The following is a 27,016-nucleotide window of genomic DNA, read 5'->3' as shown; positions in this document are numbered from 1 at the left end:
AAGTAAGGCAAATGTTCCTTATAATATAAGGAAAAACATATTTAATTTAAAGAAATCGTCTTTAACTCAACTGACGTATTGAATTTTTAAATTTAAGACAAAAATGCTTCAAATATAGGCTAAGACTTATTTTAAGAATTTGCATCTTTGATTTAAAGTTTTTTTAGCATTAAGAAAACAATTTTTACTTTGAAGTACTTGGCATAATTTGGATTTTGAAACTGGAATTTGTTTGTACATGAATACCTTTATTAATATATCGCAAACTGAGAATAAAAATTCGATGAATGAGATCTGTATCCAATTTTAATTTGATCGATCCTAGATTTAACGACAGGGAGATCCCTAAAAAATGTCTTTATTTTAAAGAAGCCGCATCTTTGGCTCGGAATCAATACCAAAATCCTTAAAGGAAGGTCAAAATCTTTGGATCCAAGTAAACTTTTTTTTGAGTGTAGAGACAGTTCCCTTTATAGTATTAATTAAAAATTTAATTGGCTCAAAAATGTTTATAAAAACAAAAATCAATCATAGAAATGAATAGTATCAATTAAATTTTTTATTGGATCAATTAATTATTTAATGGACGTTAGGTTAGGTTAGGTGGCAGCCCAATGTATCAGGCTCACTTAGACTACTCAGTCCATTGTGATACCATAGTGGTGAACTTCTCTCTTATCACTGAGTGCTGCCCGATTCCATGTTAAGCTCAATGACAAGGGACCTCCTTTTTATAGCCGAGTCCGAACGGCGTTTCACATTGCAGTGAAACCACTTAGAGAAGCTTTGAAACACTCAGAAATATCACCAGCATTACTGAGTTGGGATAATCTACGCTGAAAAACTTTTTGGTGTTCGGTCGAAGCAGGAATCGAACCCACGACCTCGTGTATGCAAGGCGGGTATGCTAACCATTGCACAACGGTGGTTCCCGAATATTACCATGCAAATGTATGGAAATATTATATTGAAGCCCTGGGCGCCTCAAACATTTTTACATATTGTTATAAATCGATAATAAAAAAAAAAATATTTTTTTTTAATTTTTGAAATTTGAAATGCCGAAATGTAAACACAAGTTAAGAACTATGCTCAGGATGCATAACAGCTTCCCTCCAATGAATAGTCAATGTAAAATTCATAGCTTATGATCAGATTTTGCTCTACACTAAAAAAGTATCACCACAACTAATTAATATTTTACTTAATTCTTGAAAATATTTCAATTAAAATTTTTATTGATTCAACCAATTTTTTAATTAAAACAAAAATCAATCACAAAAAATTAATTGTATCAATTTTTTATTAATTTTTTAATTGGCCTTGTTGATTGGTTCTATCATTACTGTACCATTGAAATTGCAGAAATTTCAATTAAAAATTAATTGATTCAGTTACTTTCGTTGCTGAAAGTAACTGAGAAATAATTTAATAAAATTAAGATTTTATGAACTTATTTCTCTGGCTGCAATTGTCCAATATTCCTTTTATCATCGCCAACCCACAGTGCTTACATAGGCATGCGGCGTTTGGCACTTCTCAAATGATATGACAATCGACAAATAAAGCCGCAAAAAATACTATAACCAAACAAAAACAAAAGGCAAGTCCATTCATATGAGCCAAAAAAAAACATGGGACCTCTCTCTTTACGCCCCAGCATAAAAATGTATGGAGAAAGACACAACAAAAAAACGTTAGGAGAATGCGACAACATAAGTACGATATTATATCAGATATCATGAAGGCATAATATCAAAGAACGACGGCCCAACAAACAAACACCACACAGACACAATTGACAAGCGAAGTCTTGAGTTTAATATTGACAAAATGCCGCAACAAATAAAGTTTATGACCGCAAAAATGCATGGCCATACACCAATGAATGCTAAAATAGTAATGATTTCACATTTGTATGGAGTATTTATGCATTTGTCAAGTAATAATTACACTCGAAGTATAATTGAAAACAGTTCTATGGCCCAAAATATTGAGATTCAGAAGAATCGTGTGGGGATTAAAACCCAGAAGGGGCAACAACTAAAGCTTTCCTATATAAAACAAGGTAAATACTTCTCAATAACCTAAACACGCTAAAAAACTTAAAATATATAATCTACTCTGAAAAAGCTATTGACCTAATATCAAGAATTATTCAATCTAAATTTTAAGACACGTACTTTACACAACATTAAGAAAACAATTCTTTATAATCAAAAAATTAAATACAATGAAATTTTATTATATTTGCTTTAATTTAGGACACGAATCTTTGAAATTTTCGCCTCTCCATTGAAGTTGTATGTATTGCAAGTAATACAAAATCATCCCTACAGTAAGGAGAAACATATTTGATTTTAAGAAATTATTTTTAAATTAACTGAGATATTGAATTCGTTTAAAGATAAAAACTTAAAATATAGGCGAAAACTTCTTTTGAAGTTGTGAACTTTATTTTAATTTTTTTTATGACGAAACCATTCTTTACACAGTAAACTTTTTTATAGCAAGAATGAACTACGTCATGCTAAAATTGAACTAAATTATATTCCACTTTTTGAGATTTCCACAAAGCGTTTTTAAAACCAGGAAAATTTGGTGCCCTGATGTATTTTTATCTACAATTCACGAAATTGTACCCTTTTATAGAAGAAAAATGAACTAAAAGTAAAGCAAAAAAATCATAGGCGCCAAATCTTGACTATTTTAACCATTCTGTAGTTCATTCTTACTATTTTTGTGAATAGTACGAAAACTTTCTTTAGCTTTAGTTCATATTGAACTTACGGTCATTGAACTTTATACCCATGTTCAGCTAATAAAATGTTTGAGACATATTTAAAAAAGGAAAATTTAGAAAAATAAAATTTAACTACAAACAAATATTTTTTTAATAAAAATAAGTTGAATTTTGTATTAGTTTAACTACGGAGTTTTTTCGGTGTACTTTGAAGTATCTGTATCCTAGTTTTAGATAAATTTCTTTAAAGTAATTAAAGGGTCCTGGGTATGAAGATGATCACAAAATTAAAATTGGTTGGTAGACCATACAAAAAGGGACTGATATAAACTGTAAAGACATGTGTCTTTCTGACTCAAACATTTTAAAAATTTAGCAAAATGAGGTTATTATAGAAAAGCATCAGCTCATTTAAAGTGCACCATTGCATCACGGGAGCCATCGTGATGCAATGGTTAGCTTGCCCGCCTTGCATACACAAAGTCGTGGGTTCGATTCCTGCTTCGACCGAACACCAAAAAGTTTTTCAGCGGTGGATTATCCCACCTCAGTAATGATGGTGACATTTCTGAGGGTTTCAAGCTTCTCTAAGTGGTTTCACTGCAATGTGGAACGCCGTTCGGACTCGGCTATAAAAAGAAGGTCCCTTGTCATTGAGCTTAACATGGAATCGGGCAGCACTCAGTGATAAGAGATAAGTTCACCAATGTGGTATCACAATGGACTGAATAGTCTAAGTGAGCCTGACACATCGGGCTGCCACCTAACCTAACCTAACCTAACCTAACAGCAGAAGTAATGAAAAAGCTGTTAAAAACAAAAAACACGGCGGAATTAATATATGTAGATGTTTTAATGGCGAATAATTTTTTTTTTAAGAGTAACTTTAATAAATAATTTGAAAAGAGGATAAACATTTTGAATTGGTACTTTGGATCATTTCGCTTTCAGTTCTTAATATTTTGTCGAGTGGTAGTAAATATTTTTTTTCTGTGCATCGTCTATAGTCAACGGAAAGTTGAGCATTTTATTCAACATTTTTTTTTTGTGGGTGTATACACACAATATACCATATTGTGGCGGTTACGGATCGCTGCAACGCCTTCTTTAAGTCCATGTATCAGAGAATGAAGCCGCCGAGTCGCGCCGCCGATTTCAGTCGCCGCCGACGATTTTTGACCAGTCGACGCCGCCGCCGAATATATCGACTCATCTCGACTCAAATTTAGCCGCCAATTAATCAAAAATATCGATTTAAATCAGAAAAATGTATTACTAATTGTCGTACTTTATTCCAAAATTTTGAACCTTCCACCCACAATCAATCTATTTCACACTGCTATAATAACTTTGCAAAAAAATTTGCTCAGAAAATTTGAAGTCAATGTAAATTTGATTGTAAGATTGGTTGTACAACTAATCTCATTACCATTCGAATAACTTCAAATTGATTTTATAATGGATAATTGTCCACCGCCGAATGGACAAATCTATATCGGCTTAGCCGTCAAGCCGCCGCCGCCGGAGACAAAAATTTAGTGTCAGCCGCCGCCGACAAAAATGGGTCGGCTTCATTCTCTGCCATGTATTGTAGTAGCCCATCAGTTTCAGCGTAAGCATATGAAGTAGTGTCAAGTTACTTGTGGAATCATTATTTCTTAGTTTTGTTTGGTTTTTTGTGCTTTATCTTCATTTTTTATACCATTATTCTATTGTATATGGTTCGGCCGTATGATATCTTTGTTTTCGTCATATTTCATATTGTCCGTCCGTCAGTTTGTCTCTTGGTTTATTCAGAAGATTGTTTGAATTTCGATTTCAAAAGATTTTTTGTATTCTTTTAATGTCAAACGTATGGCAAGACGAATTCACTCACTCACCCATTCAAATGCAGTGGGTGTGGGCTACTTTTTTTTTAAATTTGTTATTGCATTGTAGTTGCTACAACTATTGTTGTTGTTGTTCTTGTTGTATTTGTTGGTTACCAAGTATTAATTACCAACAACATAATTAATTAAATAAACCTTAATAATAGTATTTTCAAATGACATGTTAATTATTGGCTTTCATTACTAAAGAATTTTCAAAAACACAAAATGTCTATAATGTGTTCAAACACACTCTCTTGGAAGTTATCGCAGACACTTTGTAACAAGATTTTGAGCAACCCACAGCATTTATGGACCATGAATAGGTATGATGCCGAGAGAACTCTCTTTTAATCAAAGACCTCGATAAATTGATTACAGAGACGATGATGTGTAATAATTCCATCCAAAAGCGTGAAAAAAAACATTGAAAAGTCAAGGACATCAACAATGACTATTAAATATCGTTATTAAACCCTTTGAAGGACGAAATCGCAGAAAAAAGATATACGGTTCCAATACGCTCATTTTTTGTACAACTTCCATTAATGAATTTATTGGTTCTTCATCTTCAATATAATGTCATTTGCTTAAAACATAAATAAATCGTACGTATGCTTTATGAATGGAATCTCGAGTAACTGCCCAAAACACCTGTAGTGGCAGGAAATACAGAATTTAGACCAACAGTTGTATCGAACTCTAATAGAAAGAAACGATTAAGACAGCTATGAAACGATATGAGGCGGTAATGAGAGAAGCGGAGAGAAGGACACAGCGACACGGCAACGTGCTAAAAAGTCTCAGATAAAATGTAAACCCCAAAGAAACAAAAATAGAAATTCGATCCATCAGCAAGCAATTCTTCTACTAAGGGGAAAGGGCGGAGGAAAGGATAGATTTTTAGAATCCATCAGAGGCACTCTTAAAGATGCCGCCGTAGTAAAGGACCTGTGATAAAAAACCACAATAGAGATATAAAACTTGGACTCCCTATCGACATCTGGAGAAATCGCAGTTACAGTTAATACAGTTAACAATAATCCCACAGGAGATTAACGTCCACCGAACGGCATTAAACGGACGAGATCAGAAGAGAGCATTTGTCTCTCTAACTGACAATGGAGCGGAAAAGGCACTAGAGAAGAGCCGACTCAAGATCAGAAGACCAAGCGATCCTACATATTCTTTGGAACAGTTCACATCCAACAGTTCACATGACTGTAGAGGCATTGACAATAAAGGCATGGGTCTTGGTCTACAATATGTTGAAAAAGGCCACCAAATGAAACAATGTCAAAACGCACCCAAGTTCCTTATCTGCAGTTAAAACGCCTGTTGATCACATTCCAGGCTCTAGGAGCTGCAAAGGCAACATGAAGATTCTGCAATTAAATATGCACAGATATAAGGTTGCAGATACTCTTCTACCACAAATAGTTCTTGAATATGTTATTCCGTTGGATCCCAGCTTTATGACTATGTTATTCCAACTCAATGTTATTCTCTGAATAAATGTTTTGAGATAAATCGACTGTGATATATGACTCATTTTACATGGACTATCTCCCACGTTGCCATAATTTTACAATTTCCTTAGGCAGCAATGATTAGACATATTTTTCCTGATAACATCACCACAACATCTCTTGCAATACCAAGAAATACTAAACCCTAATGATTCCTACAACAGATAGCACGTAAAACCTTCCGAAAAAAAAACACGCCAGATACCAGAAACAACAGCTCAATTAACTTTAAGCAACAATAATAGGAGCAGCACAATAATAACCACAACTGATGGAGTTCCATCATACACCATAATCAAAGATCATTAAAATAACGTAAAAATACGAAATTCATAAGAAAACATTTTCTGTCTAAAACTTCACAAAACGTAAAGGAAGTCAAAAGAGTAACCAGGCAAACGAACGATGGTGAAAATAACAGACTAATAAAGGCCAAGACCTTATTGGATAATATAATAGTGAACCTGCAGAGAACGGTCGAAAAATTGAAGAGTAAAATTCACTAATTCGGAAAAATTAAAAAAGGTCATCATAAAACAAAAAACTGTAGAAAAACATGCCACAGTATTCAGATTTGTATTCTCGGCCAAACACAAAACAAAATGCAAAGTCAAATCATTCAAACTAAAGTCCCTCAAAGATCAAATGGTGAAACACACATTCCATAGCTACTATTCAATTCAAACCTCTACTATTAAGTCTCACAACAGTCTGGTTTACAACTGCTTCCCGCTTGCGCCTTTTATTTTCTTAAAGATCTTTAACACCGGCTAATGTGCCAGTGTGCCTTAGACGCCGCTTCCATTGACGATGCGAGGTCAAAAGCAGAGATAAAGTGAAATAAAAGGCGTTAACACTGAGAACCCCGAAATAAAGAATCCTGGACGGACAGACGACAAAATCAAAAGAAATGAAACATGGTAAGGGAGCATTAAAGTCAGCCAGCTTGCCAGCCACTCAACCATTCTTAGCCAATGCCAAGAGTTCGGCCTAAAATTAATGGCTTTTGTAGTCTAATATGAACGGCAGAGCAAAATAGCAGTCAACAATGGTAAAAACAGGGGGTATTCCTAAAATGCATTTTTATGGATCGACAGCAACAACAAGAACAGAGCCATAATATGCTACAACAACACATTATGACATACAAAAAGAAAAACGAAATAAGGTAGTCATGTCAAGCCAAGAAAAGAACCAAAGGAGCCAAATATACAGAAAGCAAGAGATGACATTCTTGATCATTTCTAAAGAAAAAAATTGGGTTTGTTGAAGAACATGTAATGGAACTTCATTTTATTTAATTTCATTTCATTCCACTATTGCGTTTCCTTTCCTCACCGAAAAAAATTCCTTAGATAAACTAACTAAACTTATTTTCATTGCAAAAAAAAAATTATTATTATATTTTTCGAAAATGTTTACAGCCCAATGAAGTTTTCTTTTTTTTTGAAGTATGTCTCAAACATTTTATGAACTACATGTGGGCATAAAGTTCAATGACCGTACACATAAGCTCAATGACCGTACACATAAGCTCAATATGAACTAAAGCTAAAGAAAATTCTCGTACGATTCCCAAAAATAATAAGAATGAATGGTTAAAATGATTTTGCGCCAATGATTTTCTTCTTTACTTTTAGTTAATTTTTTCTTTTATGAGAGGGTGTAATTTCGTGAACTGCAGTTAGAAAGTACAACTGGGCATTAAATTTCGCAAAATGTGGAGTATAATTTAGTTCATTTTTCGCACGACGTAGTTCATTCTTGCTATAAAAAAAATTACTTTTGTTCTGTGCTTTCATCCATTCGATTTCATTTCATTTAGTTTAATTTCGTTTCAATTCAGTTTCAATTTATTTCAATTTCAATTTAAGTTTCAATTTTTTTATTGAACATAAATTTCAATTTCAATTTAAGTTTCAATTTCAGTTTCAATTCCAATTTCAATTTCTATTTCAATTCGAATTTCAGTTTCAATTTCAATTTCAATTTCAATTTCAATTTAATTTAATTTAATTTAAATTAATTTAATTTAATTTAATTTAATTTAATTTAATTTAATTTAATTTAATTTAATTTAATTTAATTTAATTTAATTTAATTTAATTTAATTTAATTTAATTTAATTTAATTTAATTTAATTTAATTTAATTTAATTTAATTTAATTTAATTTAATTTAATTTAATTTAATTTAATTTAATTTAATTTAATTTAATTTAATTTGATTTAATTTAATTTAATTTAATTTAATTTAATTTAATTTAATTTAATTTAATTTAATTTAATTTAATTTAATTTAATTTAATTTAATTTAATTTAATTTAATTTAATTTAATTTAATTTAATTTAATTTAATTTAATTTAATTTAATTTAATTTAATTTAATTTAATTTAATTTAATTTAATTTAATTTAATTTAATTTAATTTAATTTAATTTAATTCGTTTACTTTAGTACCTCAATTGCATTTTGTTAATCATTTTTCCTATTATATCATCCCTATTTCAGACCAATACTATGGCAGACGACAGAAATGCGGTATACAGGAAACAGCAACAACAAAAGCAGTCGCTAAAATGCAAAATATGCATAAAAGGCTTGCAGCCGCAGCATCTTCGATCTTAAAAAGAGTTAGGTTTTGGGCCTGGAGGTTTTTTTCTTTTTGATTTTACGGCATCAAGAATGAAAGAGAATCATGGCTGTGCCTAAGAAACACTGGGGCAACCTTAGCTGAAAAGAGGAAAATCGTGTTTTTTTTTACAAAAACAAAAAAAAAAATATATATGAGACGAACCCAAACTTGGTATAGCTAACTTGTTTGGAATGAATTTAGTTTTTGGTAAGATTCAACAATGAATGTTGATGAAATTTATTTCAAAGTGAAACACAAACATTTTCATAGCCCATTGAATGGATACCCAGCTGAGCTCGGTGGGCATTAAAAATCCATCTTTTCATTCAGAGCCTTCAAGATGAAGCTGCTGATGCAGCTGACTCTGATGACGAGTGTGAATTTTGAACAGCCACAGGAGAAAAGGTGTTAATGGATTTTTTTCTTCTGAAACCAGGCCGAAAACATACAAAAAAGCAGAACCATTGTGTTCAGTGCTCTGAGTGAAATGTATGCACACAACCAACACTACACTAACGGAAAAAAGTAAGATAATCGATTAGTAATTATTAAGAGCACTAACCAACAGATGGTTGGATAGCTTCGAACCTTTATTTTGGTGTACAGGATAGATAACACGAAGTTTTACAAAGTTCGCACTGGTATATCTGTCAATGACAGCGACGTGCATCGTTATCGCTGAGATTTTCAAAATTTTATCACGAAAAGTGTTAATCGCAAAAAAAGGTGACAAAAATAATTTAAAAAAAAGTGACACACTTTTTCATAAAAAATACGAATTAATTTCATAAGTTTTTTTCTATGAAAATATCAAATCTCATTTTTTTTAATTAGATCATATAAATCCAACAATCATTTTGTCTTTTAATTTGATTTTATCGAAAATCAATTCTTGAAATTAATCTTTCATAGGAGAACCCGCTTTATCTACACCCAGAGAAGAAATATGATCACCTCAAACATGTTTTAAGAGCAAAATGTTATTTTTGGGTGGTGACCATGTAACATGGTTTTCGCAACCATGTTATTTCCTCGGAAATCATGTATCTGATTTCGGCAAGCAGGTTATATTTGACGAGAAAATAACATTTTAGTGACAAACATGTTACATGGTCACCATACAAAAATAACATTTTGCTATTGAAACATATTTGAGGTGATCATATTCCTTCTCTGCGTGTACTACAGAAAATTTTATTTTCATACCTTCAGGTGTAACAATTATCCGCTAAATAAAAAGAGCTTAAATTTGCAGTATTAGTTCCATTTTATGTTTTAGATTTTTAGATCACATGCCTTATATTTAAGCGAAATCAAAATTTACGAAAAATATTACATTAAAAAGTAAGTAGCTCAACATTGCCAAAATGATGGCATAAAAATATAAAAAGTATGGCATTTAGTGGCACAAAAGTGTAAACGGTCGCAAAAAGTGACAAATTCGGGACTAATGTGACACAACGGTAACAATAGCTACGTGATATTCGTTCTATTGATAGTTTACTATACTGTTTATATGCGACCAAAGGCATTTACGTCTAAGTTTCTAGAAAGGAAAGCTATTCGTAAGCGACTTCAAGCAAAAAGGCTACTGTTGGCGACCTCACATAGCTCAAAATGAAGAAATGTGTGTATTGCACCATAATTCATTAAAAGGATAATGGTAGCGTTGCCCAACTCCATGGTGATAGTCCAAAAATAATTGTAACAATTTCAGAAGTTATAACACAAGTGAAGGTTCGAATTCAACGAAAAATACTGTGTACACAGAAAAGAATATCACCAAAATATTTCCAATTAAACAGTTAATTGAAGTTGAAAACTTTTCCAATTAAAAAATAATTGATACAATATTTTAATAAAACTAGAAACATTAGGTCAATGATGGAAAATTTTTAATTAAAAAAAATTAATTGGTATAATCAAGTTTTTAATCAAAATATTTGAAAATTTAATTGATACAATCAATTTTTTAATCAAAATAAAAACACAAAGTCAATTAAGAAAGTGATTGTAAATAGTTACGTCTTTAATTAAAAAATAATTGATACAATCATTTTTACAACTAAGAACACGCAGTTAGTTAAGAAAATGAGTGATTGCCCCAATTAACAATTTAATTGAAAAAATTAATCGATGTCGATTACAAAACTCAATTAATTGTTTAACTCATTTAAATAAAAAGTTTAACTAAATAATTAATTGAATCTATTACAAAACGGATTGAGTTTTCCAATGAACATCAGTTAATATTTTGATTGAATCAAGATCATTAAATTTTTAATTGAAACAATTAAAAAATTAATTGAAATTTTCAAATCAATTAATTTTTTAATCAATTTTTTTCCAATTAAAACTTTGATTGATACTATCATTTTCGTGATTGGAGACAAATACATAATTGGAACAATTAATTTCATGATTGAATCAGCAAACTATTTTTTGTGTGTAATGACAAGCATATGCCTAAAGATCTTTTCTCGAAAAGAAATTGATTTTATGCTTGCACTATTTAAAATACATATCTTCTTGAGTGTAACCCTGCTTATATGGCCTAATGCACTAAATTTGCTGTTAATATTTCCCCTTCAATAAACCAAAACTTTTAGCGTCGTAATATGGTCAAACAACAGCACCAAAAAAAATCTAACACTCTCAACCAACTAAAGTCTCCTGTAAACTACCCATAATTACATTTAACCATTAAGTGTGAAAAATTATGAAAATTTTTTTTGTGAACATAACAAATACTGAAGTCCAACAAAAAAAAAACAAAACCTTCAATATACCTCACCAAACAATATCTAGCACGAATGTAGGCAACAATCTCCTATAGAAGGAAAGAAAAAAACTTTTCATAATTCCAGACAGACAACAAACCAGCTCACCGAAAAAGATACTATTAAAGCGTGAAATGATAAATCATAATCCCTTGAAAATTAATGACAATCAACGTTCATAGAGCACATGAGTATCACAATTGGAAAACTTAAGAATTTTTGTGAAGAGTAGGGGCACAAACTGATAACTACGATATATAGAAAAAAACTACAGACCACAAGAAATCACCTACGTTAGAATCGTTTACTTGGTTGGTGGATTAATTTGCCGGTAGAATTTCTTCCATCTTTTTTTTTTTCTTTGCAGGGCCTTTGAGTAGGATATATGCGCCAGTGAGTGTGATCGCGTGGAATTCTCTGTCCAAATGTCTCTTTTGTCGCATACGGATTCATCAATGCCGAATGGGGAACTCCAAGGCAAGCCGTCATCATCATCAATCTTGCCAACACGGGGGTATTAAAAAAAAACAAATTTCCCTCTGCCATGTGAAACCAACACCATACGATAGTCTTGGTATAAAGCAAGCGACCCACAACACGATTGACAGATATGGACAGTCTAGGCAGACTGACAGTCATAGCCACCAACTTTGTCACTGTCACACCACAAAACACACACTACACGATTATAGTCAACAATGAAAAAAAAGAGACCGCCTTGAGATAAGAAAAAATTAAATAATAATCATAGTAATGAAATAATCATAATTTTCTTTTATCTTCATAAAAATAAACAAATTAAAAATAAAAACGTTAGTTTTGATTTTCTCCAAATGATAAGATTGACTTTGTTATTTTCGCTTTTTTTGGTAGGCTAGCGGAGATGTTGTCTAATTTATACAGATTTTAGATTCATTTAAATGAATAGAGTTTTCATCAGCATTGCGCGATACCCATTGTTCGGGAAAGTTATTAAAATATTATTAATACCTCGTAAAAATATTTTATAGATAATAAAATTTCTATTCGATTCGAAATTTATTTAGTCCATTTTTGGGGTTTGTTTTTATTGACACAACGGTTAATGAAGTCTGTTGAATTTTTGTGTAAATATTTCGATTAGATGTTCAATTTTTATTTGTTTTTAATGTTTTTGTTTTTCGTCTTTATTTTTATGTGTGTATTTATATATTGGGAACATAAAAAACGAGGTGGTTAAATTGAATATTGGTAATTATTCCAGTGAGTGTTTTTCATTGTAAAGTGAGATTGTTGAACATCGACTTAGGGAATCCCGAATACAATGCACATTTTAATGTGCAGTAGACTCTGGGAATAATAAAAAGAATTGGAACATGGCAATGCATTTGGAAGTCAATCTCATGCTATCAAATATCGCCCACGAATCCACTTTTCTCATGTCATGAATGTGGCTCCATAAAATTACTTTACCCAAAGAAAAAAAGCATTCCTGAGGAAAGAAATTTTAGACAAACCTAATTCCTAAAAGCTTTTTTCTTAAAGAGCAAAATAATCCGAATTTACGACAAACGATTCAACGATTGTCTCTAATCATTTTTATTTACTGTTAATGAAAATATTTTAATATTTACGTTTGACGATATTTTCATAACCCTAAAGGTTGAATTACACACCATGCGTCCATCCGTGCATTGATGGAAGGGTTGATTTTTTCTGTTTGCGGCAGACTATTCGAGCTTTTGATTTCAAAGAGAAATTTCAACTCTTCAATAATCGGACGCATTGTACCCATTGAACGCATGGTATGTAATTCTACCTTAACAAATACAAACATATCAGTTGACAATACAGTTCTCTTTTATGAGTGATTCAAATCGAGATTGGATTGCAGCCCGAGAGTATCCACATTTATTGCGTTATGAAACACAATTCTTGCGATTCTGAATATCGGGACATGGGGATAGTTATTCCCATTTTTATACCCTCCACCATAGGATGGGGGTATATTAACTTTGTCATTCCGTGGGTAACACCTCGAAATATTGGTCTGAGACCTCATAAAGTATATATATTCTAGGTCGTGGTGAAATCCTGAGTCGATCTAGCGATGTCCGTCCGTCCGTCTGTAGAAATCACGCTAATATCCAAACGAAACACGCTGTTGACTTGAATATTTAATCTAACATCCATGCAAACATTTTGGTCTGAGACCCCATAAAGTACATATATTCTGGGTCGTGGTGAAATTATGAGTCGATCTAGCAATGTCCGTCCATCTGCGGAAATTACGCTAACATCCAAACGACATGAAAACTGAATCTAGCATCCATATAAAAATTTATCCATATCAACATTTTTGCGACAAAATTCTTCCATCCTTCCAAAATATAATATTTTGCTCTTAAAACATGTTTGGAATGATCATACTCCTTCTCTGCGTGTGGCCACTGTGGCTTTAGTCGTCCTTGCAGTCGGTGAGCTAAACATAGGGCAGCACTCAGCGACAAGAGAGAAGAATCTTTGGTACCACACGGACGAAAAAGACTGTTTTTCATATGTTTGGAAGTAAAATTTTGTAACATAAAATTTTTAAGTGCAAGCATATAATGTTCATAAACTAACATAACATGTTTGCGACATATATGTTAATATGTTAGAACATATTGTGGTTGGGATATAACATGTTGCTTGTTGAATTTTTTATTTTTTTATAAATAAATATGGAGTATAACATCTGAATAAATTATAAAAAATATTTTTTTATTTGTAATTCAACACAAGTATGTGTATTGCATTTTGCTCCAAGTAAGAAAAGTTGAAGTAACCAATTGGCGCCTTAAAAATGTATATGCATAAGGTGAAACATTATATGTTTGAACAATTCAAACAAATCCTGAAAAAAATATATGTTTGAAGCAGAATGTGTTTGGGAGTATTTTTGAAACGTATTTCAGAAGCGATTTTTTTGTTTTGAGTTTGGACAATGGGCCGAATAGTCTAAGTGAGCCTAAAATAACTTTAACCTAGCTTAAAGTTTACAGTCCTACAGAGTGGACATCCACTTGCCTCTTCGATGGCCATAATATAATATAGCCGTATAAGAAGTATATTAAATTTCTATGAGATCCAGAATCTTCTAAATCTTCTAGCCTATCTCTAATGACGAAAGTTGGTTTATTTTGGAGATCAATCTGACGTTGCTCCCTCAACCCAGAGTATAATGATGTAAAGTTTTGTGATATTTAAATATTTTCTTTATTTCTTCGTTCAAGTTCTCTGTTTGGGTGCGTTTCTATATTTTCGTGAATATGATTGAAAAACATCTTATCGAATGGATATTAAATATATCTAATAAATAGCAATTCCTCACTTACAGAAACATTTAGTGATACTTTACAATCAGTAGATATATTTTAATTTTATGCAATTTTAAACATATTACAATAACGAGAAAAACAAAGCTCTTATCATTTTTTCAATATACTCACAAATTGATTCTACTGCTTCTGGAGAATGTGAGAACAAAAAACTATTTTTTAATTATGGAAATGCAAACAAATTGATATGACTGTCAACAGTGACTGATATGATGTTACAATGACAACTTATTAACTGCCATAACAGATATTGCATCAAGGGAGAAAAATACCCCGCCCCCAAAAAGAAGAGCCTTCGAAGGCATATGGAGGCAAACAATCTTATCTTCTAATATTCCAGCATATTTTCTGAACTCAAAGACCTACTATGGGTATGGGTAAAGTGATACTGAAATGAAAGACAACACTTTAATTGATTTTCAATGTAAAGATAAACTATTGGGTGAGTATGATGTTGTGCTACAAAAATCGGGGAATGGTATTTATCGTAATGATAAATTGGCTCTACAACTTATATTGTAGGTCAATAATAATAATAAAAGTAGCCTATATAGCGGATTCCATCCTATGGAGAGTAGTTTCAAAATATTCACCTGCACTTCACTTCACCTAGTTCGTAGATTATCTCGGTCTATGGTGTATTTTCCTCAACATAAATCGAATTCTTTCTTGATTTCTCCAAGCGTATTATAAATTAATTTGTTATTAAAATTTTGGAACAGCAACTCAGAGACCTCATTAGAGTTGTCATGTAATAGTTATACTACTAATCTCGGTGAGACGTAGGAACCCCAGCTTTCCAGAAACTGTGGTCCTAGTTCTACATTATATTAATATTCTAGTCAATCCAACCCTGGCTTTTCTTTTATTTATTGTTCGCATGTTAGAGATTGCATTGTTGGCATGATCTTGTCATTAAATGGAAACAACTTAACCCATTTCAATATTGCATGTAATTCCAACATACACAACCTGCAGACCACCAAATGCCATAATCTTTATCTTTCTTGCATTAACATACAACGTTACACGGCATATATAATCTAAAGTTTAGAGTTTTTTACTCTACCAACGAAAGAAGAAATACGCAAAATTATAACTCAGTTAAAAAAATGCGAGTAAATACAAAACTCACACCATACCGCACACAATAGAAGGATGATTGTAATAAACATCATACAAAACACGTAACTTCTAAGAATTATTTTTATTACCATGGACGCACTATACTCCATCGTATGCCATTGGCTAAAGTAATCGACCGGCAATGCTTATCTCAAAATAAGAGATCTAAATGTCAGAAAAAAATTCAGTTTTTTTTTGTTTCTTTTGAGGCCACTTGAAGAAACTCACATTAAAAGCCGCACTTTTGATATGAAAACTGGCAATAGCAACAATAACAGAATTGGTGGCGGCATACTATACTACTACACCAGCTTCAACTTCAGTAACCAAAACTATGAATACCAAAAAGTAACAAGGGCAACAACAAAAACGCAATAAACAAAGCCAAAGTATTATTCCAGCAAACAATTTTTTTCTGAGCCAAGTTTGAAAACAAAAACCTACTACAGCAGGACGGACAAAACGACAGACAAATAGATGGATGGACGGACGGACAAATGATCATCTACTAACAAAAGCCGCAAAATAATACAAAAAAGTACTAAAAAAAATATAGAGAACTGAACCGACAGTTCATTATGGGGATGTTGGCCTGGTAAGCAAAAGAAATGTGTGAAAATCTTACACTTGTGGATAATTGTATAGCAGTGGTATAGGAAAGTGTAATTCAATGGAAGAGTGTCTATTAATCAAAAAAGTCAAATATTAAAAAATATACCTAACCTGGATCCTGGGAGTGATATATGGACTGTGATTAAAATCAAAAATTCTAATTTTCCATTTTGCAAAGGTACATATGCGATTATAATGAAGACGACTTTTGATGGGTGAATTTCCCACGTTTTGGTCAGTTGTTAGCATAAAAAGATCTGCATTTATTAACAAACTTGTATAATCTTAAAAAAACCTGATTTAAAATTTCTTTTAAAGTCAATTTTTGGTTTTTGGTAAAAGAGGACATTTTTTACCAAACTAGAGTTTGGTAACAATCTAAAGTCGATTAGTTAACATGACTCGATTATCAAAAGCATGAAAAGTTGACTTGTATCCCTTGAGTATGAAATCGCTCAGAAACCCGAAATCGATGTACCACCCAATCAAGAACAGGGTCAGCCCTGGAGGCTAACAAGTGATGAGCTCTCGAGATCTAGGTCTAAGTCTAATTTTGAACATAAGACCTACAGAAAAAATATTAAAAGTAATGGAACCAGGCCTCCCTGGTTCGATTGAAAATGATCTGAGAGTGGACCAAGATAGGGAACAAGCCCAACCCTCTGAATATAATAGGATAGGATCCGCACCCGTATAAATCCCAGATTCAACGGTTGGACTGAGTTTTGTTCCAAATTCCTGGCTACAGTACAGATCTGCTGGAGGAATTGGGAGAAGTAGGAGAATTAATCAAATGCCTCAACACGGGATCGATGGCTAGGCAACCAATATAAACGTTGCAGTACCAAGCTGGGTACACTTGGGAATATATCGAAGTGAAGGAGTTCCTAGTAATTGATTAGTAATGTGCAACTTTAGTTTCATTTTGATGCCATGCGACTTTTTAAAAGTTTCCGAAATACGCGATTCGGAAACTCTCTTGGAATTCGTTAAGCAGATCCAAATACTGCTCTGAAATTGTAACACATGTCGACAGGACGGATGTCCTCCATTTCAACAGACGTTGCACTAAATTTGCATCACTTCTTAAGGTGTGATCCGAATCCAGTGATTTGGATGTGAATAAAGAAATTTTGTAATATTTTGACGAATAAATAATTTTTAAAATTTTTTATGATTTTTAATGCACTATAACGCTTGTCTGGAACGTTTGACATTAAATATTTTCAAAAATTCGCAATTTTTCTAGAAAGGATTTAGCATTTTTTCGGCAAAATTTAAATAATTTTGTACTATTTTATTAATTTTTAATCTGTTTTTAACCCATTTGAAACAATAAAATTTTAAATTTCCCATTTAAAATATGAAAAAAGTGAGTTATAGAAAATTGACTCAAATGAACTTCCTGTGCAGTTAAAATAAAGAGCATCTTTGGGAGGACATTTTTGGAAGTGCTTTTAAAGTTGTGCCTTAAGAAGAACTTCCAATTTTTTTTTTGCTCGGTAGATCATTTTAGTCACATTATTCTCTATTTCAGAGTACCTGGAAATGGCATGTGACTGCATTGAAACTGGTTAACCCCATTTTTGACAGTTTCATTTATCCTCATTAATTTATTATTGGACCATCCTCGATCCAGGCAACTGGAAAGTGGCATGAGTTGCTGTTTGTTATTTCAGACAGACTGAGACTCAAATGCCATTCTGATTCCGCGAAAGGTGAACTTCTCTATTATCAATGAGTGCAGTATGATTCTACGATAAACTCATCGATCGCCAACGCACGTCGGGTCACAGTATGTACGAAACCACTTAGAGAGCCTTTGGAAATATCACCAACAATACTGAGAGAAGAGAACAATTTCTGAAACAATTTTGGGGTTCTTCCAAAACTAGAATTAAACCCAAGATAAGGCAGATTTGATAACCATTGTACTGAGTTTGTTCTGAGAAGTTTAACGGTCTTTATAAAGAAACAATTTTGGATTCAGATTACGGGATCGAAGCCTGTCCAGAAAACCATTGCCCTAAAGTGGCTCTAAGAATTTTAGCAGCCTTTGGAGATAAACCTTTTGAAACTTCTTCAGGGAACGGAATCGAACCCTTATATGTTAGGCGGCAAGTCAGGCATGCTAAAACTCGTGAATTAAGAGGCGGCCCTTAATATTGACCGGTATTGTTGAAATTCCCTATCTATTTGATCACTACTGTAACAGCTGCAGAACTGGAGAATTCAATGGATAGTCATTCATTTCATAACCCTCCCCTCATTTCTGTGGCCAAAATATGCGTGCACGCAAGCGTGTTAACTAATCATTTTTCTTCTTGACTCGGTTTTATGAGTTTTCAGATGAATGGGATAGTTGTTTTTTTTTTATTATTTTGTTCAACAGTAAAATGAGATCATTTCCTATTACAACTAAAGTCATACTATGACTTTTAGTTACCCTCATTGAGAAAAACAAGGCATTATATCTTCCAAATAGTGGGTGGTGCGTATGTCATTCGAAAACAAAAACCTCTAAGGATGGAGAATTACTTACCCTAAGTTCAGCTTCCAATTGATTGGTGTGTCCAGCTAAATTTGGAAAGGCAGTCATATTGTAACCAACTCCATGACAAGCAGATATTGTAATACGTTGACATTGTAATCCATTAATTGTTTGTTGGCTGGCCAAACCCATTTGATGATGACCAGCTGATGAGGATAAGGGTGAAGAAAGCTTAGAGCTTAGACTTGAAGTGGTCAGTAATAAAAAGATAAGCCCTGATTGGACAAATTTCAATATTTTGAAGTTGCCAAACATTGTGGTGATTTTTTGTTGTAATCAGGATTATTGTAGAGATTTATTGAATACAATTTGTTGTACAATTTATTCCCCGCAATTTTATGAAGAATTTATTGAATTAGGTTCATCTCACTTCCAAAAAAACTTTTTGTTTTTTATAACTTGTTTTCAATATTTTTTAAAGTTATTTTAATTATAATTATTGTTGTTGTTTGCTTTTTATTCTCATAATTTCTTATGTAAACACTGAGTATAATCAATTTGAGTGAGTGATCTCTTTTATTTCTATGGATATGTTTTTTTTTATTTTTCTTTTCGGACTTCAAACGTTTATCGATGTTGTTTTCTTTTTAGATCTCATTTAATTGAAAAAATAAACAAAACAATTCCACTTTGATTTCATCTCGGCATGTGCACTTATGATTCTTTTCTAGTGCCGGTGTATCCGTAATACTTTTGCTAATATTGAATGAGTTTTTCACTTCTCTGAATTCAATAATAATTTCTAACGTTTCATATCTTTCGGGGAGGAGAATCCTCACTCACTGCACACTAGTATCCACAAAGACGGACGAACCGGACCATTGGATAAGTAAACATCAAAGATTTTTTTATTGTTGTTTTTAGTTTTGTTTACATCATCTTTAGATGATGTGTGGTGGTGGTATGTCCCTAGCCCTCTCGTCTCTAGTCATCCATTCATCACAGATGGATACAAACAATTTTCTTTGATCGCTTTGAAGTGATCGTCTTGATATCATCCATCCACATTTGTTTAGTAGTACCCCGATTTTCGATGGCGCGCCGATTTTTTTCTCTTTGATGCACACCATGAGATTGATTTCATTACACACAGACGGACACCAACATAGCCACCAACCAGCATCACAAGATCATTTGGAAACTGTTTGAGATGTCTCAACGATGCTCAGGTAGTTGATGCTTTACTAAGCAGGGCGAAGAGCAGTTGCCGGTCGTCCTACACTTTAATGGTTGTGTGGCAGAGCTCTCTATGTGATGGTTCAGTTTTCTTTAATCTTGTTCACAAAAACCGCCGCGTACGCATTCATTAAGTGAAACGACAGCCACCATCAACCACCAATAGGGCTTCCTATAGTTGTTTACCACTTAATATATGTCCATATGGATCTTTTAAATATTGTTCTTTTTTTTCGAAAAAAATTTTCAATTTATTTGTTTTATCGTAAATTCAACTAATTGATTTTTCGAAAACGTGCGCGTTGCATCCGTACGCATAGAGTTTAACTGACAAACTGTTGAGGTTCGTTGATGTACCAGTTGGTTTTTAGTCGGTTGTGTTTTGTTCGTTGTCAGAAGGTTGTATCGACAAGTTGCCTGTAGTTTGCTCTGGTTGTATAGTCTGTTCAAACCGCATGTGAATAATGCTGGATTTGCAAGGGAACACCGGCATGAATGATCAATTGTTTTCGCTTGGTACTCTACATTTCTTGATGAATAGTTCTGATTATATGAGATAATTAATAATTTTATTAACGTTGTGGAAGTAGGACCTAGGAAGTAGGTGTCACACCGGGTTTAATCAGGATATATAATCACGGTTGCCACTCGAGCCAAAAATAATCTACCAGAATTTGGAGAAAAAAATTGCCACAATACTACCAAATAATTTTTTTTATTTATATAGAAAATCTTGACAAAATTCTATCCTATAGAAACTATCAAGATTTTAATTCAGTAAAAATTTTTTTTCGATAGACTTTTACCAAAATTCTGTTTCTATAGAAAGTCTGTCAAAATTTTATTGTTAGTGTTTTTTGTCAAAATTTCATTTCTATAGAAACTATTCTCAAAATTTTATTTCTGTAGAAAATTTTCGTTTTATAGAAAATTTTGTCCAAATTTTATTTCTATAGAAAATTTCGTCAAAATTTTATTACTGTAGAAAATTTTGTCAAAATTTTATTTCTGTAGAAAATTTTGTTAAAATTTTATTTCTATAGAAAATTTTGTCAAAATGTTATTTCTATAGAATATTTTGTCAAAATTGTATTTCTATAGAAAATTTTGTCAAAATTTTATTTATATCCTACACCATAGGCAGTAAACTAATTTTTTCATTCCATTTGAAACACATCGAAATATTAGTCTCAGATCTCATAAAGAATATATATTCTGGATCGTGGTGAAATTCTGAGTCGGACTATCGATGTCCGTCTGTCTAAATTTGATACATGATGTTAGTATATGCCCTCTAAGAACAATGCAAAAATTAGTCCATAAACCGATCCCCAGATTTGACTTCGCGAGACTATATGAAGAGCAAATTTCATCCGATCCTGTTGAAATTTGCTACAATTTCAAAAATGGACCCATACACCTTATTTGGCACACCTTTTTATAGACCTAAAGTACCTCTAGATTTCGAATTTTAGGCAAATCGGGAAAAATTGCGGTCTATATAAGGAATATACCAAAAAAATCGGGAGGTCGCTCTATATGGACGATAGCACCGTTATTGAAGGCCGCAGCGTGATTGCAAGAGACGGACATGGTTATATCGTCTTAGAATTTCTCGATGTGCTACAAACGGAATGACAAACTTATTATACCCCTCTCATCATTCTATGATGGTGGGTAAAATAAACAGCATTTATTGATTTACCATATGCTATAGCCAGTGTTGTACTTTACGTCGTTTTTCACGCTCACTTATTGTGATTTCGTTTGTGAAAAAAGTGTTGCATACAAATGGTATAACATTTTATGGTGTTTAAACGTTTGCGTTTAAAAACGAACAAAAATGTACAACATTAAAACAAAATCCAAACAAAAAAAAAACAAATATATTTGCTGTTTACATTTTGCTTTTATTTTAAAAATATTTAATATCGAATATGTTGCGACAGCACTAATCACATGAAATGGTGAAGAAATTGAAAAGCAACCACAACAAACGCGTCATACACCTTCTTTTGTATTTTCAACGCTATTATTTAGGTTGAAGAATAAAAACGTCTTCAAAAGCTGTTTCATTTGAAGTGTAACCATCTGCACCGTAGATTAGCTGGTGTAAAATGTGTTACATTTTTGGTCTTAAGATGGGTAACACCCCGTCAATAGAATGTGCAAATTTTGGTATGCTGCACTGGATTTTCCAATCGAACAAAAATTTTTGATTTATGGAGGTGAGGTGTAAAATATGCAACACAATTTTTGCCAATCGAAATCACTATTAGATTATTCAGTCCATTGTGATACCACAGTGGTGAACTTCTCTCTTATCACTGAGTGCTACCCCATCGCATGACAATGACAAGGGACCTCCCTTTTATAGCCGAGTTCGAACGATGAAATCACTTAGGTAAGCTTTGAAATACTCAGTAATTTCGCCAACATTACACCACCACTGAGAACATTTTTGATGTTAAAACTGGGATTGAACCCAGGACCCTTTGTTTGCAATATGGGCTTGCTAATCATTGCACCACAGTGGCTTCCTCTGTTTCATATCTTTCGACTGCTGAAAGGCTTGAGCCTAACCCATCGCTATCTATTTGTATGCAATGATTTTTGTACTCTTTGGAATTTGTTGTTATTACATGGTGGCTCTCGTTTACAATCAAAACGGAAAATATCCTGCTCTTTTAAGCGATAGAACGGATATAGGTATTGCTTTCACAAATATGAAAAAGTACAGTTTTGGTTAGAAAAGTACTTTTTCGAATCCGATTTAGTACCATTTCAACTACACAATTTATTATTCTTGGAGTTACAGTTGATTTTCTACCAAGTTCCCCTATTGTCAAGCACACATGGAAATGCCACCAATTCTATTCGATTACCACCCAGGCACACTCACAAAACAAAATTAGCATCGTATCTATTCATACTTCCGGTATTACCATTCCCACACTCATTCCGGAAGCTTATTGCAGTTACAAAGAGTACTTCACCAAGAGCAAGAAATTTGACTTTTATTAATTACAAAACGAGTATCCATTTCACGCGGTTGCAACAAATGGATAATTAATCTCATAATTTCTTTCATCCATTAACAATACTGACAAGACTTCCAAACTATGCCACAATAGGCCCCAAATAGGTCGACCACACTTATAATCCATAACTTTGTGATACAAAAAATAAAAACAACTTCTTCAAACTTCACCCAGTTTTTTATGTGTCCCATTAGTTTCTCATCCTCCTCTGCATCGAAGTGCATTTGCCGCAAAAATGGAATCGAAATACTACCACTAAAGTGCTAAAATTACAGAGTATCGAAGACGGACATTGTTCATCCATGTTGCCATGCTCCCCCCATGTTCAAATCATATCCTCGATGGATCATCAACCATCCATCCGTTTGTCCGTCCTTTTGTGCCTGCCAGCCTGTTCGATAATACGTATGCCGCCATACGATTATGAATGCGCACTCTCATCATAATTGCCGGCATAAGTTCTATGAAGTTGTTTGTTCCAAGTCTCCGTCTCCCTATGGCTGTTGTTGTTGTTGTATATGATGGCAATGTAGTGAGAGGAGTGGATGGATTCTCCCCTTATTTTTTTCTGGATTTCGGTATTTTTTATAGTAGATATTTCTTGGTATAGTTTGTCGATTGTAGCCGTTCCACCAAGGCTTGTATGGGCTTGGATGATAGTACTTTTTGGTTGGAGGATGTCGATATACGCACAGTTCGTTGTTGGCCGGTATGATCTTCGATGAAGCCGGCATATTCCCAATGTTCCGTATTCGTTACGGTATGAATTAGCCGAACGAAGGGAAAAATACTCAAGTAAAAAAATTAAAAAAAAAAAAAAAAACACACACACAATGACGACAATGAAGAGGAAGATCCCTATGATGATGGTATTAACACATGTTGTTGTATGTTCCATATGAAGAGACTGGGGACTGTGCATTGTAAAGACTCTATGTCTTTAGGGGTGATGAACTTTTCATCACAATGATATCCAACGAGAGCTTGTAGGTCTCCTAATGAGCACGTTCACAATGGATACTAAGGGAGCAGATGGCGAAATAGATTCATCCGCATTAGGGCTTTCACCAGATGGGACATATTTTCTTACATCAGTATGGGGTCTGCTACACTTTCTCCGCAGAAAATACTTCCCTTAATACTTTCAGCATACCAAACTAAAAAAATATGAAGGGGTAAAATATAATGCCTCTCACTGGCTGGATCCAGAGGTATAGAGAGCCAATAATCCTAGTCTTGTATCGCCTACCGATTTTGGACAACTTGGAATAAAGGTGATAGTCTGTAGAAGGTTAAGTATAGAGTTAGCCCATTATTTTAGGATCACTTAGACTCCATTGTAATACCACAAATGGTGAACTTCTCTCTTATCAATTATTTTATGTTTAGCTCAATGACAAGGAAAGTCTTTTTTATCACCGAGTCCGAACGGCGTTTCACTTTACAGTGAAACCACTTAGAGAATCTTTGAAACATTTAGCAATGTCACCAGCATTACTGAGAAATATGGTTGCCACAAACATGTTATGTGTTCCCCCAAAAAAAAGTAACATTATGCTCTTGAAACACTTTTGGGTTATCCGCGTATGCATAAGATTCACTCATCACTTTGTAAGTGAGAGCAAAAGTAGTGCGTAAGCGTTCTTTGGCAACTATTTTTAATCATTAGCGAGAGCAAGGAATTACTTCAGTTCACGTCTCTAAAATGTACATTGGAAAGGATAAATAAGCTCTTTGAGAAGGCGACTCTCAGAAGTGGTATACGCTGATGATGTGGCACTAGCAAAAATTGCAAATATAGGCGAAATGGGCGAGAGTGAAATGTTTAGCAATAAACTTCTGCAGAGACAGAACTATTTAAGGACTGCAAAGGATGTACGAATCCCTCAGTGAGGCCGATCTTAAGATTCCGCCCATGCCGTTAAGTGAAATTGAAATTCCTTTTGGTAAATTGTGCAAAATACCTCTGATTTATTTTCGATAGGAATCTGGTCTTTAAGACCAATATTGAAGCTAGGACGAGGAAAGCCACAGTAGCCCTGCACAATAACGAAAATGTGAAGATGTACGAATCCCTCAGTGAGGCCGATCTTAAGATTCGGCCCATGCCGTTAAGTGATATTGAAATTCCTTTTGGTAATTGTGCAAAATACCTCTGATTTATTTTCGATAGGAATCTGGTCTTTAAGACCAATGTTGAAGCTACACTGAAAAAAATATTGTCGTGAGGTCAAAGATTTCATGTCTTTAAAATACGAATACAAATTTTGCTTAGCATAAAAGACGCATTTCTCTAAAATAAAGTTATTTTCCTTGTCCAAAAGTCGATAAACTGTTCAATGAAGTCCTTATAATTAAGTGATTTGACTTAAAAATGGGTATCTTAACATGAAAGAAAAAATGTATAGGCTAAGGTCAACTTGACTTTAATAATTCAGAAAAATTCTTTAAATTTAATTAAATTGTCTTTAAATTTGTTGTCTTTTTGCATCTTGACTACAAAGCAAAAAATCGTTCAAATATAGGACATGTTTTTCAAAACTTTATTTTAAAGAAGTTTTTTACTTCAAACATAGCATAATTTCTACTGGAAGTCGAGTCCTAATTTGGAAAATAAAGTTGCCGATAACTCGTTTTTAAAGGACTTTGATAGCATATGAAGAAAAAAAGCTGAGAAAGCGAAAAATTAAAATTTGCTTCCTAGAAGCAAGTACACAAAACCTAAATTTGAAAGAGAATTGTGTCTTAAAAGTATCCTTACTTGTATTCTCCGCTTCTTTGTCTCGGAATCAATACCATTTTTTTTTTTAAGTAAAGACAAAATCTTTGGAACCGAGTATGCATTTTTTTCAGTGTAGGACAAGGGAAGCCACAGTAGCACTGCACAATAACGAAAATGTGAAGAGTAATGTTGAATATGGTATATTTCCTTTTGGGTGTATCATTTGGTCAAACAGTTGACTGTGATCAGAAAAAGTGTGGCAATTTGGCATTCGTTCCTTACTTCGAAGACAATCATAGATATACCAACGAGATGGTTGCGTACTTCAGAATTGGCTTAAACGTTTCAATGGAGCAGCTTTGGGTATAGCGTTAGGAGACTCGGCCTAAAAATTGGTATCTTTACATTAAATAAATTTTCCCCAAAAATTGGAAATAAATTTCATATTAGCCTGATAACGAAACAAGCAATTTACATCCAATTTCAATATTTCATATCTTCAATTGTTTTTTACTGAAATAAAATTATTAGAATAGTCTATTTTTCAACAAAGTTTTTCCTTTCTGTTTCGATTCGGATGCACGAGGTTGTCATTTGTGTTTAAGTCTTGTCCTAAAGTGTACATTTACTCCGTCAATGACAAACGCATGTTAAAGTCCCGATCGCTTCGATACGTTTTTGGGTCTGGTCCATACACACCAACGACTAGTCCTGTACCATCTCATATTTATTTTAACAACATTTACTAGCTATAAATTAACTATCATGCGACAGAATTCCCTTTTCAGTTGCCAACATTCGGCGACCAAAACATAAAGTTTTTTAGCAAATCTTTAATGCGAAGTTCTTAAGGAACCCTTATGGACTATGGATGCAG

The 27,016-nt window shown here is 33.1% G+C and overlaps 1 protein-coding gene across 1 annotated transcript in view; it reads right to left on the bottom strand.

Annotated features, from left to right (window-relative positions):
- fz3 (frizzled 3) overlaps nucleotides 1-20,709 on the bottom strand; it is a 60,814-nt gene extending 40,105 nt beyond the window's left edge. The window contains exon 1 of the mRNA XM_075302862.1: nucleotides 19,192-20,709. Coding sequence (XP_075158977.1) covers nucleotides 19,192-19,455 — 264 coding nt within the window. The 5' untranslated portion in view covers nucleotides 19,456-20,709. The remainder of the gene's footprint in view (nucleotides 1-19,191) is intronic.
- Nucleotides 20,710-27,016: the final 6,307 nt, after the last annotated feature.

Source organism: Haematobia irritans, chromosome 3 (genome assembly GCF_050003625.1).
Source record: "Haematobia irritans isolate KBUSLIRL chromosome 3, ASM5000362v1, whole genome shotgun sequence".
Classification (NCBI taxonomy): domain Eukaryota; kingdom Metazoa; phylum Arthropoda; class Insecta; order Diptera; family Muscidae; genus Haematobia; species Haematobia irritans.
The sequence above is the reverse complement of the archived record's forward strand: the minus strand, read 5'-3'. Positions and strand labels throughout refer to the sequence as shown.